This window comes from Mytilus edulis, chromosome 5 (assembly GCF_963676685.1).
Source record: "Mytilus edulis chromosome 5, xbMytEdul2.2, whole genome shotgun sequence".
NCBI classification, from domain to species: Eukaryota; Metazoa; Mollusca; class Bivalvia; order Mytilida; family Mytilidae; genus Mytilus; species Mytilus edulis.
In genome coordinates this window covers 64,798,525-64,815,296 of record NC_092348.1, presented here as the reverse complement: position 1 = coordinate 64,815,296, position 16,772 = coordinate 64,798,525, and the positions used below count along the sequence as shown (strand labels likewise).

The 16,772-nt window shown below is 33.3% G+C and overlaps 1 protein-coding gene across 1 annotated transcript; it reads right to left on the bottom strand.

Annotated features, from left to right (window-relative positions):
* Positions 1–6,823: 6,823 nt before the first annotated feature.
* On the bottom strand, positions 6,824–15,322 carry LOC139524225 (tyrosinase-like protein 1). The gene is made up of 4 exons (XM_071318889.1): positions 15,266–15,322; positions 13,873–14,226; positions 8,297–8,409; positions 6,824–7,794 (listed from the first exon to the last, which is right to left on the bottom strand). The coding sequence occupies exons 1-4, from the start codon at positions 15,284–15,286 to the stop codon at positions 6,885–6,887; spliced, it is 1,398 nt and encodes a 465-aa protein (XP_071174990.1). The 5' UTR covers positions 15,287–15,322; the 3' UTR covers positions 6,824–6,884.
* Positions 15,323–16,772: the final 1,450 nt, after the last annotated feature.

Genomic DNA, 16,772 nt, shown 5'->3' with positions numbered 1-16,772 from the left:
TATGAAAGAATTCGTAGTAGATACTTTTCTAGTGTATAGCTTTGTATTGTAACTCCACAATATTTAATTTGAAATGTAGGACTTCATAGATTTGTATTGTTTATGTGATGTATATATATTAAAAGGTGACCTCAGTGAACTTGAGTTAGATGGGTTATCTTTGTTGTTATTGTTATGGTTACCTGAGACCCTGTAATGAATGAATCCTTCGTAGAAACGTTGCTAGTGTTTACATTAATTGTAATAAACAAACTTCTTTATTTTAATTGTAGGACTTCATGAAAGTTGTATTGTTTATGTGAGCACATGTAAAGGTGACCTCAGTTTACTTCAGTCAAGTGGGTTATATTTGTAATTATGTCTGGGGTTACCTCAGGTACTCATGTTATGAAGAATGCTTTTGAAAATAGTTTGCTAGTGTAAACATTTATGTTGTAATCGGACAATTTCTTTATTTTAAATGTAGGACTTCATAGATGTGTATTGTTTATGCGATATTTCTGAAAGGCGACTTAAGTTTACTTGATATGAATGGATAATACTTGTTTCTATTTCATGGATTACCTGAGGTAACGTGTCATGGCAGAATATTTAGTAGGTACTTTGCTAGTATATCCATTTATGGTGTAATAAACCAACTTCTTCTTTTTAAATGTAGGAATTCATTAAAGTTATATTCTTTATGTGATGTATATGTAAAGGTGATTTGAACTAACTTGAGTTAAATAGGTTGTATTGTTGGTATTGTACTGGTTACCTCAGGTAACCCAGCTATGAAAGAATTCTTAGTAGATACTTTGCTAGTGTATAGCTTTGTTCAACCAAACATCTTTCTAAAGTACTGACTACTATTCTTTCGACAGTTAAAGATGGGCTTCAAAAATATTGTGAGGAGATATATTCTACCAGTGGTGTTAACCAGATGTGGATTCTCAAAAATTCGAAAGATCTACTGCTTAACCTTCAATCACAATCTTTGCAATTTTGCAGCAACATAAAAACTTTTGATTTTTCTACGCTATATACTACTATTCCCCATGCTCAGTTGAAAGATCGACTACACCATCTCATAAAACAGAGCTTTTTCTATAAAAATGGAAATCGTAGATACAAATTTCTTGTTTTGGGTTACAATAATTCATATTTTGTGAAAAATCACACTGAATCTCCCAGAAAATATACAGAAGATGATATTATCAAAATGCTGGACTTTTTGATCGACAATATATTTGTTGAGTTTGGAGGATTTATATTTCAACAGACAGTCGGTATTCCAATGGGTACTAATTGTGCACCCCTGCTGGCTGATTTGTTTTTGTACTCGTATGAAGCAGAATTCATTCAGAACCTTCTAAAAGACAAAAAGAAAAAGCACCTTGCGAAATTCTTTAATTTTACTTTCCGATATATTGATGATGTTCTATCATTGAACAACCCATATTTCAGCCAATACTTACATCTCATATATCCAAGTGAACTTGAAATTAAGGATACCACTGATACTAGAAGGACTGCTTCATACCTTGATCTTTTCCTCAATATTGACGTAGATTGACGACTTCACACGAAAATCTATGATAAACGGGACGATTTCAACTTCCCAATTATCAATTTCACATTTCTCAGCAGTAACATACCCTCTGCCCCTTCGTATGGTGTTTACATATCACAATTGATACGTTATTCACGTGCTTGTTCACACTATACGGACTTCATATACAGGAGTGTGCTCCTTACGCAGAAACTGCTCCAACAAAGTTATGAGGAGGACAGATTAAAATTGACACTCCGTAAATTTTATGGACACCATCACGATTTGGTGGATCCATACGATGTTTCGTTGACCAAACTAGCTAAGGACATTTTTACCACATGGTAGATTGTGTTTTGTCATAATGTCGTCTAATCTTTTAATTACCAAACGTGACTTATTCCCGATTGTGACTGTTTTGCCGAGTGTGAACTCGCATTACTATAAGACGTGGTACGGTACTTATCCATCCCAAATTCATGTATTTAGTTTAAATGTTTAATGTTATATTTGTAATTCTCATCGGATTTTGTCAAATGTGTTGACGTCTTTTCTATTATATTTATGTGTTATGGTAAAGAAAATTAATCACCGCCTTCATTTATCAGATTTGATTTCGTTCAAAGTAATCAGTACGATATTTTACGTTTGAAGTTAGATTCATAACAAACCTGACATAGTTAAACCTGACATAGTTTTATAATATAGTTAATTGCTACCTCAGTTTTATATTAATAAGAATTAAAATGTGCTTTGTTATTAAATGCAATATCAGTATTTAGTTCAAATATATAATCTTAAATTAATCCTAATTCTATCTTATTCATTCTTATGTGACGTCATTTTTCATTTTTTTGATGCTCTGTTTTACTAATTCAAATGACGTCATTTTTTCGTCATTTTTCAGTTTCAAATAGGACGTCACTTGGCGTAGAGGTTTAAACGTATTCGGATGTGTCTACTTTTGTGTTTCAAATGTCTGGTTATGTAAATGTATTTCAGTTGTTTCCTGTAATTAGTTAATACTTCAGCTTTATCATGTACATCTTTTGAATATTCATTTTATTAAATTTACTGTTTGCAAAAGTATAAATTACTCTAAATTATAGGGATTTTCTGGTAACTTAACAGAAAACCCTTGCCGTTTTTGGCACAACCTTTTTGATCTTTTGGTCCTCGATGCTGTTCAACTTTGTACTCGTTTCGGCTTTCAAACTTTTGTATCTGTGCGTCACACATAGGTCTTGTGTGGACAAAATACACTTCTGGCGTATTAAAATTTTGAACTTGTTGCCTTTTGTTGGCTGTTGTTCGTGTGATTCTTTGTCAATTTTGTTCTCCAATTTATTTATATTGTAGTCCTGTGTTGTCATTTTGATGTTATATTTCACATGGCCATAAAAGTGCGAGGTTTGGCATGCCACAAAACCAGGTTCAACCCACCATTTTTTCCTTTAAAAATGCCCTGTACCAAGTCAGGAATATGGTCATTGTTATATTATAGTTCGTTTCTGTGTGTATTACATTATAACGTTGTGTCGTTTGTTTTCTCTTATTTTTGAGTGTAAATTCACATTGCGATAAGACGTGTCACGGTACTTGTCTATCCTAAATTCATGTATTTGGTTTTGATGTTATATATATATGTTATATTTGTTATTCTCGTGGGATTTTGTCTATATGTGTTACATTTTAGTGTTATGTCGTTGTTCTCCTCTTATATTTAATGCGTTTCCCTCGGTTTTAGTTTGTTATCCCGATTTTGTTTTTTGTCCATGGATTTATGAGTTTTGAACAGCGGTATACTACTGTTGCCTTTATTTTGCATTGTAACTCCACAATTCTTTAATTTGAAATGTAGGACTTCATAGATTTGTATTGTTTATGTGATGTATATATATTTAAAGGTAACCTAAGTGAACTTGAGTTAGATGGGTTATCTTTGTTGTGATTGCTTTGGTTATCTGAGGGAACCCTGTCACGTAAGAATACGTCGTAGATAGTTTTCCAGAGTATACATTTAACTTCTAATAAACCATTTACTTTTTCATTTTGGACTTCATAGATAAGTATTGTTTATATGATATTCAGGAAAGGCGACTTTAGTTAACTTAATTTGAATGGATATTTGTTGTTATTTTTGAAATAACATGAGGTATCTCTGTTATGAAAGAATGCTTCGTAGATAATTTGTTGGTATATGCATTTATGCTGTAATGACACAATTTCTTAATCTAAAATGTAGGACTTCATAGATTTGTATTGTGTATGCGAGGTATATATAAATGTAACCTGAGTTAACTTGAGTTGAATGGGTTGTATTTATTGTAATTATTGGGGTTACCTCATGTAACCCTGTCATGAATGAATACTTCTTAGATACTTTGGTAGTGTTTACATTTATTGTAATAAACAACCTTCTTTATTTTAAATGTAGGACTTCGTGAAAGTTGTATTGTTTATTTGATGTACATGTAAAGGTGATCTCAGTTTACTTCAGTTAAGTTAAGTGGGTTATATTTGTAATTATGTCTGGGATTACCTCAGGTACCCATGTTATAAAGAATGCTTATTAGATGGTTTGCTAGTGAAAACATTTATGTTGTAATCAACCAATTTCTTTATTTTACATGTATGCCTCATAGATGTGTATTGTTTATGTGATATATCGGAAAAGCGACTTTAGTTAACTTGATATCAATGGATAATACTTGTTGCTATATTATGGGTTACCTCAGGTAACCCTAGGCCTGTCATAACAAAATACTTAGTAGATACTTTGCTAGTATATGCATTTATGCTGTAATAAACCATTTTCTTCGTTTGTTATGTAGGAATTCATTGAAATTATATTGTTTATGTGATGTATATGTATAAGTGATCTGAATTAACTTGATATAAATAGGTTGTATTTACTGTTATTGTTTGCGTTACCGCAGGTTACCCTGTTATGAAAGAATTTTTAGTACATACTTTGATAGTGTATACATTTATATTTTAATTACACAATTTCTTAATTTAGAATGTAGGACTTCATAGATTTGTATTGTTTATGTGATGTATATATAAAGTTACCCCAGTTGACTTGAGTTTAATGGTTGCATTTGTTGTGATAATTGGGGTTACCTCAGGTAACCCTGTCATGAATGAATACTTCAGATCATTAATTGAACTTTTATATAAAAAAAAAAAGTTTATAATTTTACAAGCCATCCCCACCCTACACGTACATACGAAATGAACGATCGGTGAATACAAATAATAAAATCATTTGGAAAGTTTGTTGACATCTTTGGTATTTGGTCACATTAAAATTTGATATTATGATCTATCTAAATAAGAACTATATTTTCGTGCGTATTTAATCAATGACGCATTACCACGATTACCTCAGGGCACCGATTACCTCAGGGCATACAGCAGCGGACCTAACTGCCACCTGCACTATTAATGGAGTAACTAAAGGAAAAAGGTTCCGGAACGGAAACGATCACTGTACGGAGTTTGCTATAGGGAAAACGGTAGTATTAAATTTTCCAAGCATTAGGTTGGCCTTTTGTGTACCCAAGGCAGGTGAAGGAAGTCAAATTATGAGCGCTGTGATTGGATGTAAGGGTACAATATATTTTTTATTTATCTATGAATAACTGCAGTGTGTATATTTACAATATAAATTTTTAAACCTATTGAAATATTTTCTAGAGAATCATTCGAAAAGACTTGCAAAATTTCATAAATTTGGTGCAAAATGACGGTGGGCATGGATAACATAAACAAGCTCCGTTGGAAGTTGGTCATGATACTATTTGGCTTTACTTTTTGAAACAGAAAAATAAAGTACTAACACAACATATAACTGTCTTGTCCAGGATTTTATCTTAAAAAGTGGTAAATTTAGAAAATGTTAATATTGTCGCCTATGGCAGAATAAATAGTACCGTTTTCCCTTTAATTGCTTATAAGAGAGAACTGGTTACCGGACCTGAGAAGTATCAAAACATGTACTTCAGATCCAAAAAACATATAATATGTTTAAATTTCATAGAATTCTTTTATCAAAATTATAAAGTAAAAAAGGGTACTAATCTGACCATCAGTTATTCAGATTTCATTTAATATCAGAATTACTAATGGATTCTTTTTATTTTGAAAGTTCCATAGATATAGGAAGATGTGGTATAAGTGCCAATGAGACAACTCTCCATCCAAATAACAATTCATAAAAGTTAACCATTATAGGTCAAGGTACGGCATTCAACACGGAGCCTTGGCTCACACCGAACAACAAGATATAAAGGGCCAAAAATTACTAGTGGAAAACCATTGAAACGGGAAAACCAACGGTCTAATCTATATTAAAAAACGAGAAACGAGAAACACGTATAAATCACATAAACAAACGACAACTACTGTACATCAGATTCCTGACTTAGGACATCTATGTTTAGCAACCATTTTGTTTTTAATATGTACTACGAGGCCGAATTAGTGGTGGTACGCCTGAAAAAGCTATGATTAGTTTTGTTTTATGTTACAATATTATAACAGTTAACTGTGATCCAAGAGGTTTGTTTTTGAATTAATATTTTACAGATACAGTTATACATATGTTTTGAATATTAAATCCCTTTACTGACTAGTCATTTCATAAACACCTACTTTTGACATGTTAGCTGTCAATATGACTTAAACACTTCAACATTCAAGCATGATATTTTTTTTTAATTTCATGTAACTAATACCAATGTTATTCCAACTGATCGAGCTTACGTATTATTTGCATAATGACAGTATAGTTGAAGATGTGTGTTATTAAGATGATGCCGTTATCATTATACTTGATTTCTAATCACCTTCCAGTGTCCCAAACTGATAGACAAAAAGAAAGAGTATATTTTATGAGACGAATAATTGTACACTCTATTGATGAGTTTTTCCAAAAACATCTGTCTATAGATATACAAGAAATTACAATCTGTGGATGCTTTAGTGTTTTGACTTAGGCAATTCAACGATTTCAAAAATACACAAATTTAGATGAAGGTTAATGGATAAATACTAGTTATTAAGTATATAAATCATCAATCAATGTAATTTAGGTGCAGCAGTTAAAATGTAATGCATAACTACTGTAAAAGGTGCACATTATAAATATGATTAAGATTTGATCTATAAATCAACGAAAAAAAAACCAATACATTAAATATGTAACATTCATACTTATGGACCTGTGTATAACGAAGCCTTTACCAAAACAACATTGTTATTGAAAAAAAAGAAAAGAACAGTAAGTCAATTTAGACATGTGCCTGATATTTTACTTGCGGTGTAAGCATTAAACATGACACATTTATTATACACTAAAAACAGATAAATAACGCGTGTAAGGGTCGAATTGATCTGCAATGAACAAATTAAGAGAGGTACCATTTGGATAATCTTGTAATAGATCTTGTCGGATATTCTGTAGGACAACCACTGTTGTTGACACATCTGCCATTCCAGCAGCAATATCAACTGGAGCTTGAGCCGCACCGGAAGCCGCAAACGCGGAGCCACTAGCTGCACCCATTGTCGCTGATCCTCCAGGCAATGCCTCTCTAGAGATACATATACCTCTACTTTGGTTACAGATCAAGTCTGGACTATTTGAACACAGATTTTGGCATGATGGCGCAGGATCATATCGTCGAAGACGAGCATATCGGTTACTGTAACCTTCTCTATTTGTAATTGGCGGATTCGGTCGATATCTGTAATCGTTAAATCGCATTTGACCATTTGGAGGATGCGTTGGAAAACCTAATGGATAATCAGCAGGGGCATTTGTAATACGTCTTCTAAATAATTCCCAAATGTAGTCAATAAATGAATGATGACACCAGAATATTGGATCGAAAGCAGCAATGGAACCACTTGCCATGGTTCCATCTACCCAACGGTGTACCATGTTGTGATAGCCTTCCCAAAAATATCTGCTTTGTTCTCGACGTACAATCTGACTATGACTTGTTCTTGATAGCACGGCAGCAATTGCATTTTTGGAAATTAATCCTCCTGGTCCGTTAATTGCACGTGTAATTCTTCTACCAGGTAAATTTGCAAAAAAACCTTCGGTAACTCGACCAAGCGGTGTACCAAAATATCTATTTGAAAATAAAATTGTTCTTGATTGTCTATTTCCCATCGCTTGATCTAACGAGGAGTCCCAATATGGAGTAGTTACACCTGGTCCATAAACAGCTTGCAATGCAGCTTCATACCTGAAAAGATACAATGGAATTAATAGCTTAACCAAGAAAAAAAATTGTGATCATAAGAAAAATCTAAAATGTCAAGAAGGAAAAGATTTACAAGGTTCAAAATTAAGTACAACAATAATTTTCTTATTATTTTTTGTTAAGGAAACGTAAGAAGTAAGAAAAACATTTACAGCTCTTCTATGAAAGCATGCAAAGCAAACCTTTGATCAACTTGTTTGCTATGGTTGCTTGGACGTTTGCAAACAATAGGTAGGCGGGGTTTCAGTCTGTTTTATATATACTGGGATTTGATTGTACTATAAAAATTGACAATCAATGAATTTAATGTTTTTTGTCCAATCAAATTCCAGTATAGAATAAACAGACTGTTACAGACTACCTACCTTTTGTAAACAAACATCCAAACATAGCAAGCAAGTTGATCAAAGGTTTGTTTTGCATGCTTTTAAAGAAAAGAGCTATAACTCAAATTAAAGGCTTATACTCTATTTACTACACTTACAACAACAGGTAAATTCTGTGCCATGAGAAGAAAGCTGACCCTCGATGTTCTCGATTACTTCCTGTGTGGATGCTTGCAAGGATGTCATAGGTATTCATATCACGACGAACTCCCTAGAAAATAAAAAAAAATATATACCGTATTTGATCTGCTTAAGATTTAGTTTTATTGTTTTGTTTAAACCGGGTTTCTTTTAGTTTGTATTATACCTAATCATGAGTAATCAACTAGCTTAACTGGAAATATTTTGTCAAATGTTACGGTCATATCCCGTATGTTGCAAAGTGGACAACTATAACCTATATATGAGATGGAAATAAAATAGAATTTTGATACTCAAATGATTCGTATTACCCCCAAACTGTTTACCTTGATTTTTCAAGACTAATAAACAAAGTGTTTAAAAGAATTATTATAATGTGGGTTTCTATCTGGTGTTCCGACGGTCTGCTTCAAATTTGATGTAGCAGGTTTTTAATTTATTTTTTTTATCTCGACGCTCTCTGAGCATGCATTAAATATCCTTCGACTCATAACCTACACTAACTGTTGAATGTCTTCCTTAAAATGCGTGTAGTGTAAAATGTCAAATTTATTTACAAATAAAACAACGTCAGCGTGTTTAGGACGGCATAATACACTATACGTCAATTTTTTGCACGAACTAAGATAAAAGCGTGTATTTAAGGCATGATAAACTTGCAACGTACGCACATACTAAATATTGTTTTCATATTATTCATATTAAGAAAGAAATCAACATTACAAAAAATCTTTTTCCAAGTAGTCACTGAACCATGAAAATGAGCTCAATAACAATGGACATTTGACAGATGGACACTACGTAACATAAGGCATCTATATACAAAGTATGAAGCATACACCTTCTAAAATATAAAGCATTCAAGTAGTTATCTAACGCCGCCACCGCCGCCGGCGCCGGATCACTATCCCTATGTCGAACTTTTTGCGACAAAAGTCGCCGGCTCGACAAAAAACGAAAATCAAGACGCCCTTATAAACCACATCAACATACAACAACTACTGAGCATCAGATTTCTGACTTAGGACAGGTGTAAACACATGCAGCGGGTTTAAACACACACAAATACTTATCAAAGCTGGTATCTAGACGAGGTATAACTCTGAATAAGTAAACACTTTTAAAATAAAAAAAAAGCATAACAAATATTATTTCTTATGCAGCAAAAATACTGCAATCTGATTGGTTGACTACCCCGGTGTAAATAACACCCCACCCTTGTTCACCCGGGGATAAATAAAATTTTGCCAAAATTTAAAAAAGAAATGAAATTTTGCCAAATAAATTTAAAAAATAAAATTTTGCCAAAATAAAGAAAAAAAATAAAACTAGAGGCTCTAAAGAGCCTGTGTCGCTCACCTTGGTCTATGTGCATATTAAACAAAGGACACAAATGGATTCATGACAAAATTGTATTTTGGTGATGGTGATGTGTTTGAAGTTCTTACTTTACTGAACGATTTTGCTTCTTACAATTATATCTATAATGAACTTTGCCCATTAGTAACAGAGAACTATATTTGGTAAAAATTTACATAAATTTACCAAATTAATGAAAATTGTTAAAAATTGACTATAAAGGGCAATAACTCCTTAAGGGGTCAATTGACCATTTAGGTCATGTTGACTTATTTGTAGATCTTACTTTGCTGAACATTATTGCTGTTTACAATTTATCGCTATCTATAATAGTATTCAAGATAACCAAAAACGGCAAAATTTCTTTAAAAATTACCAATTGGAGGGCAGCAACCCAACAACCAGTTGTCCAATTCATCTGAAAAATTCAGGGCAGATAGATATTGACTTGATTAACAATTTAACTTCTTGTCAGATTTGCTCTAGATGCTTTGGTTTCATAGTTATAAGCCAAAAACTGCACTTTACCCCTATGTTCTATTTTTAGCCGTGGCGGCCATCTTGGTTGAATGGCCAGGTCATCGGACACATTTTTCAAACTAGATACCCCAAAGATGATTGTGGCCTAGTAGTTTCAGTGGAGATTTTGTAAAAGATTACTTAGATTTATGAAAAATGGTTAAAGATTGACTATAAAGGGCAATAACTCCTAAAGGGGTCAACTGACCATTTTGGTCATGTTGACTTATTTGTAGATCTTACTTTGCTGAACATTATTGCTGTTTACAGTTTATCTCTATCTATAATAATATTCAAGATAATAACCAAAAACAGCAAAATTTCCTCAAAATTACCAATTCAGGGACAGCAACCCAACAACCGATTGACTGATTCATCTGAAAATTTCAGGGCAGATAGATCTTGACCTGATAAACATTTTTATCCCATATCAGATTTCCTCAAAATGCTTTGGTTTTTGAGTTATAAGCCAAAAACTGCATTTTACCCCTATGTTCTATTTTTAGCGGTGGCGGCCATCTTGGTTGGTTGACCAGGTCACGCCACACATTTTTTAAACTAGATACCCCAAAGATGATTGTGGCCAAGTTTGGATTAATTTGGCCCAGTAGTTGCAGAGGAGAAGATTTTTGTAAAGGATTACTTTAATTTACGAAAAATGGTTAAAAATTGACTATAAAGGGCAATAACTCCTAAACGGGTCAACTGACCATTTTGGTCATGTTGACTTATTTGTAGATCTTACTTTGCTGAACATTATTGCTGTTTACAATTTATCTCTATCTATAATAATATTCAACATAATAACCAAAAACACCAAATTTTCTTAAAATTACCAATTCAGGGGCAGCAACCCAACAACCGATTGACCGATTCATCTGAAAATTTCAGGGCAGATAGATCTTGACCTGATAAACATTTTTATCCCTGTCAGATTTCCTCAAAATGCTTTGGTTTTTGAGTTATAAGCCAAAAACTGCATTTTACCCCTATGTTCTATTTTTAGCGGTGGCGGCCATCTTGGTTGGTTGACCAGGTCACGCCACACATTTTTTAAACTAGATACCCCAAAGATGATTGTGGCCAAGTTTGGATTAATTTGGCCCAGTAGTTGCAGAGGAGAAGATTTTTGTAAAGGATTACTTTAATTTACGAAAAATGGTTAAAAATTGACTATAAAGGTCAATAACTCCTAAACGGGTCAACTGACCATTTTGGTCATGTTGACTTATTTGTAGATCTTACTTTGCTGAACATTATTGCTGTTTACAATTTATCTCTATCTATAATAATATTCAAGATAATAACCAAAAACAGCAAAATTTCCTCAAAATTACCAATTCAGGGGCAGCAACCCAACAACCGATAGACCGATTCATCTGAAAATTTCAGGGCAGATAGATCTTGACCTGATAAACATTTTTATCTCGTCAGATTTCCTCAAAATGCTTTGGTTTTTGAGTTATAAGCCAAAAACTGCATTTTACCCCTATGTTCTATTTTTAGCGGTGGCGGCCATCTTGATTGGTTGACCAGGTCACGCCACACATTTTTTAAACTAGATACCCCAAAGATGATTGTGGCCAAGTTTGGATTAATTTGGCCCAGTAGTTGCAGAGGAGAAGATTTTTGTAAAGGATTACTTTAATTTACGAAAAATGGTTAAAAATTGACTATAAAGGGCAATAACTCCTAAACGGATCAACTGACCATTTTGGTCATATTGACTTATTTGTAGATCTTACTTTGCTGAACATAATTGCTGTTTACAATTTATCTCTATCTATAACAATATTCAAGATAATAACCAAAAACAGCAAAATTTCCTCAAAATTACCAATTCAGGGGCAGCAACCCAACAACCGATTGACCGATTCATCTGAAAATTTCAGGGCAGATAGATCTTGACCTGATAAACATTTTTATCCCTGTCAGATTTCCTCAAAATGCTTTGGTTTTTGAGTTATAAGCCAAAAACTGCATTTTACCCCTATGTTCTATTTTTAGCGGTGGCGGCCATCTTGGTTGGTTGACCAGGTCACGCCACACATTTTTTAAACTAGATACCCCAAAGATGATTGTGGCCAAGTTTGGATTAATTTGGCCCAGTAGTTGCAGAGGAGAAGATTTTTGTAAAGGATTACTTTAATTTACGAAAAATGGTTAAAAATTGACTATAAAGGGCAATAACTCCTAAACGGGTCAACTGACCATTTTGGTCATGTTGACTTATTTGTAGATCTTACTTTGCTGAACATTATTGCTGTTTACAATTTATCTCTATCTATAATAATATTCAAGATAATAACCAAAAACAGCAAAATTTCCTCAAAATTACCAATTCAGGGGCAGCAACCCAACAACCGATTGACCGATTCATCTGAAAATTTCAGGGCAGATAGATCTTGACATGATAAACATTTTCACCCCTGTCAGATTTGCTCTAAATGCTTTGGTTTTTGAGTTATAAGCCAAAAACTGCATTTTACCCCTATGTTCTATTTTTAGCCGTGGCGGCCATCTTGGTTGGTTGACCGGGTCACGCCACACATTTTTTAAACTAGATACCCCAATGATGATTGTGGCCAAGTTTGGTTTGATTTGGCCCAGTAGTTTCAGAGGAGAAGATTTTTGTAAAAGTTAACGACGACGGACGACGACGGACGACGGACGACGACGACGACGGACGCCGGACGCCAAGTGATGAGAAAAGCTCACTTGGCCCTTCGGGCCAGGTGAGCTAATTAAGAAAAAAATAATTATAAGAAAATGTTAAAAAAAAAAAAAAAAAAAAAAAAAAAATAATTTTAAAAATATTTTTTTGTTTTTTTGTTTTTTTTGTAAACTCAAAAGAACACAAAAATTTTCTGAATTTTTCCAAAAATAAAGTAAAAAAATATTTGACAATGTGCAGCAACATCGACATTGAAAAAATATTACGCTGGAAATTTTTCATTACAATTTTACATCCTGTTTTCAAAATGAGTAAAGAAATTGTTCATAAGAAATAAATTCGTTATCTTGGTGTAATCAGGGGTGTACGGAATTTTATACCGTTGTTGAAAATTCATACACCCATTCGGCTGCGCCTCAGGGTGTATGAATTTTCAACAACGGTGTAAAATTCTGTACACCCCTGATTACACCAAGATAACTAATAGTAGCAACCAGTCTAATAAACATGAAAGTACGATTTGAGAGTTCTCGCGGTTACTGACAGCTAGTTAAAAGCCCGAAACCTTTAATAATGAAAATAATCATGCATCAGAGACCAAAATCAACTGAAAAATGATCCAAGGGATATAGTATTTTAACGTCATGGACAGTCGGATATATAAACACCGTATGATGGAACCAAAGGAACATCGCCGTCTAAAAAAAGTCCGGTATTATTTCATCATTTCAGGGACCTCATAATGGCTCTGATCATACCTACTCCCTTGTAACGATACCTGTTCGTCTCTATAGAATTTACTCACAGTAGAAATTCAAGAGTTAAGAGCTTCAAACGGTGTAGATTTTGATTGATTAATTGATTGGTAATTAATACATCTGATGCAGGAAAATTTGTACCGTTTATTTTATTTAATAACAGATATGAAGCTCCACTAATTTCTTTTTACGGTGTATAAAATCAAGCTAAAACAATACTTACATAATGGTTCTTTAACGTCCGTACAGCTAGTGCGTAACGTAAAAAGTTGTTCTCGTATGGGGCTGCTCTAACTTCCCGTCTAACTGGTACACCACCTGCCTGCCTTTTGTGTCGAGTTTTACCAGTTGTTTCAGCCTCACTGTTGATTTTTCTCCATAATGCCGATAAGAAATTAGAGGAGCTTGTATCGTTCAGTGTCTCTGTTGCCGGTTGCAGAAATTCTTTGAAACATGTTATATTGATTCCTTTCTTAAAACAATCTGGTTTGCTGTCAGTAGAATTTATTTGATAGCTTATTTCAGCAACTATTCTTGGAGGAAAATCCAACAACAACACAGTCATAAATAGACCGACCTATAAAATAATATACCATTATAACATAATAATTTACGAAGACTTATGACGAAGATATGTTACTACAATCATGATAATACAATTCTAGTTACAGCCGATTCCATTGAGTGTGTAGGCAAAGGTAATAACTTTGGTTAGCTTGCTTGCTAGCTGAACCGTGCAGTCATGAGTGCGGATGAGTCTACTTTTAAAGGAGGGTAGTTTACCTGACCTAATAATGACTTAACGGTTCAGCAAGCAAGCTAACCAAAGATATTACCTTTGCCTTCACACTTAATGGAATCGGTTGTAAGATGAAAAGGTGAACGACTGCTTTACTTCTGAAAACTTTTAAAACATCTTCAAAATATAGTATGATGATTACTATGATGTCTAGATACGTTTAATTTACCAAATTAAACATATATGCTGTTAATTATTGAAATATTAATTATTGCAGGGATTGTGGTTGATTTTCATGTGATTTTCCTTGTTTCTTCTGTTACCTATTCCAACATCTTTTAAACTGAGTTTTATTGTGCGTTTTTTATACGTAGTCTGTTTGTTTATTCCACTACAGCTTTAGGTAAAAGGGGAGGGTTGAGATCTATCAAAACATGGTTAACCCTGCCGCATTTTTGCGTTTGTCGTACTTATTGCAGTCGTGTGGTCTCTGATTTGTCGGTTCTGTCCGATTTAAGTTCGTGATAGTTTTCATTGAGTCTTGATTTTCATTGCGGGTGATACCTTCAAGAGACGCTTACACTGTCAAAGCAGCCGATCTTTCAACGCTTGAAGAACATTTGCGACCCTGGCAAAACATCCAGTCTTTCTATATTTGAAGACCATGGGTCTATACAGTTTGATCGTTACTGCATATCGTTCATATATGATGACAATAAATATCTCGAAAGATACAAAAATATTTCAAGGAACGACATAATTATTTTTCGAATATGTAAACAAAAAATAAGGTCATAAAGACAAGCAAATGTATTGATTTCAAAGTAAAATATAAAAGTAGTACATTTTTTTTCTCAAAATCAAATAGTATACTAACCAATGTGCTGCAGGTATGCATCCTACCTATCCTACGGCAAAACACAATACAAATAACTTTTTTCAAAACACATTTATTTATTGTAATTGAAACAAAAATATGATTGAATTGGCATTTTTTATTGTAAATTACACTACGTTATCAATCAGTCTGATTTTAATTGACTAGATAAATGCATACAAGAATCCATAATTACAAAAACAAACTAGTTTTGATAATGAAAATAGTTTATTATGTAAATTTATCTGAATTTACATGCGGAAGATACTAGTAAAATAATGTTTCTCACACAGTTAAAAAAAATCAAGCATCAAGCATAATTGCATCTGATATGTTCTAGTTGTCGTAAATTCCATCCCGTCCTCTTTTCAACAGAATGTTAGCCACCAAATTAGAATTATTACCGGGTTTTAACTTACATGGGTAACACGACGGGTGCCACACGTGAAGCAGAGGTCGATTTCACTCAAAAAAACTTACTAAGATTGATCGTAAGCCATAAACAACTCTGTATACTTACGATCAATCTTAGTCACAAGTTGGTTTTTTGGGTGTTTTTTTTTGTGAAACTGACCCCAAGATCTGCTTACCTTATCGGATCACCTGAGATCACCCCTGGATTTTTGCGTGTTTCGTATTGCTCAGTCTCTAGGTTTTTTTTAATTTTGTGTATTGTGTACCACTATTTGCCATTTGGTCTATTTGGGTTTTTACTATGGCGTTGTCAATTTATTTTTGATTTATCAGTATAAATGTCCCTTTGGTTATTTCGCCTCTTCTTGTATTATATACAGAACTCATACAATTTATATATTTAGTTCAAAACGTTCAGAAGCAACGATTAAGATATTGTGTAAGCAGGGCTAAAACATTTAGTATGAAATTCAAAACAGTGTAGCTGTGGCCATTGATTGACACATTAAAATCATTCATTGACTGGGACAATTTAGGTGAACGTTTGTATGTAACGACCAATGCTCACTATGTACTTTTTAAAGACACTTAAACTATGGGGTCACCAAAGGTTCTCAACACCTAAATAAAGTAATTCGAAAAATTAATCAGAAATAACACGATATTTTGATTGATATCAATTATATAAATCAAAACACAAAAATTATTCCTGATTAATTTTTCGAATTATTTTATAATTAAAGGCGTTAAGAAACCTTTGTTGACCCCACAGTTTAAATGTCTATCGTAGGTACGTCATGAACAGTGGTTGTTACAGACAAACGTTCACGTAAATTGTCCCAGTCAATGGATGATTTTGATGGGTCAATCAATGGCCACAGCTACACTGTTTTGAATTTCATACTATGAATTTATGAATGGTAGATCATGATTTAAGATTGTCTAATGTAACTGGAATTTTAGCATTAAATTGTATATCTTCTTGAAATATTTTTAACTTTTCAACATGAATATCTTTTTTCTTTTTTAAAAATGACGTGTTATACAGCTCTATATGTCGCAGGCATTTCAATAAACATTGTAAATGTTAATG

What these genes read in the sequence shown, in the direction of transcription:
- LOC139524225 (XM_071318889.1), bottom strand. Translation starts at nt 15,286, where the DNA reads ATGCATACCTGCAGCACATTG. An exon ending in GGACGTTAAAGAACCATTAT is followed by an intron (nt 8,410 to 13,872) that starts GTAAGTATTGTT and finishes TTTATTTTCTAG; the next exon opens with GGAGTTCGTCGTGATATGAA. An exon ending in CACAGAATTTACCTGTTGTT is followed by an intron (nt 7,795 to 8,296) that starts GTAAGTGTAGTA and finishes GTATCTTTTCAG; the next exon opens with GTATGAAGCTGCATTGCAAG.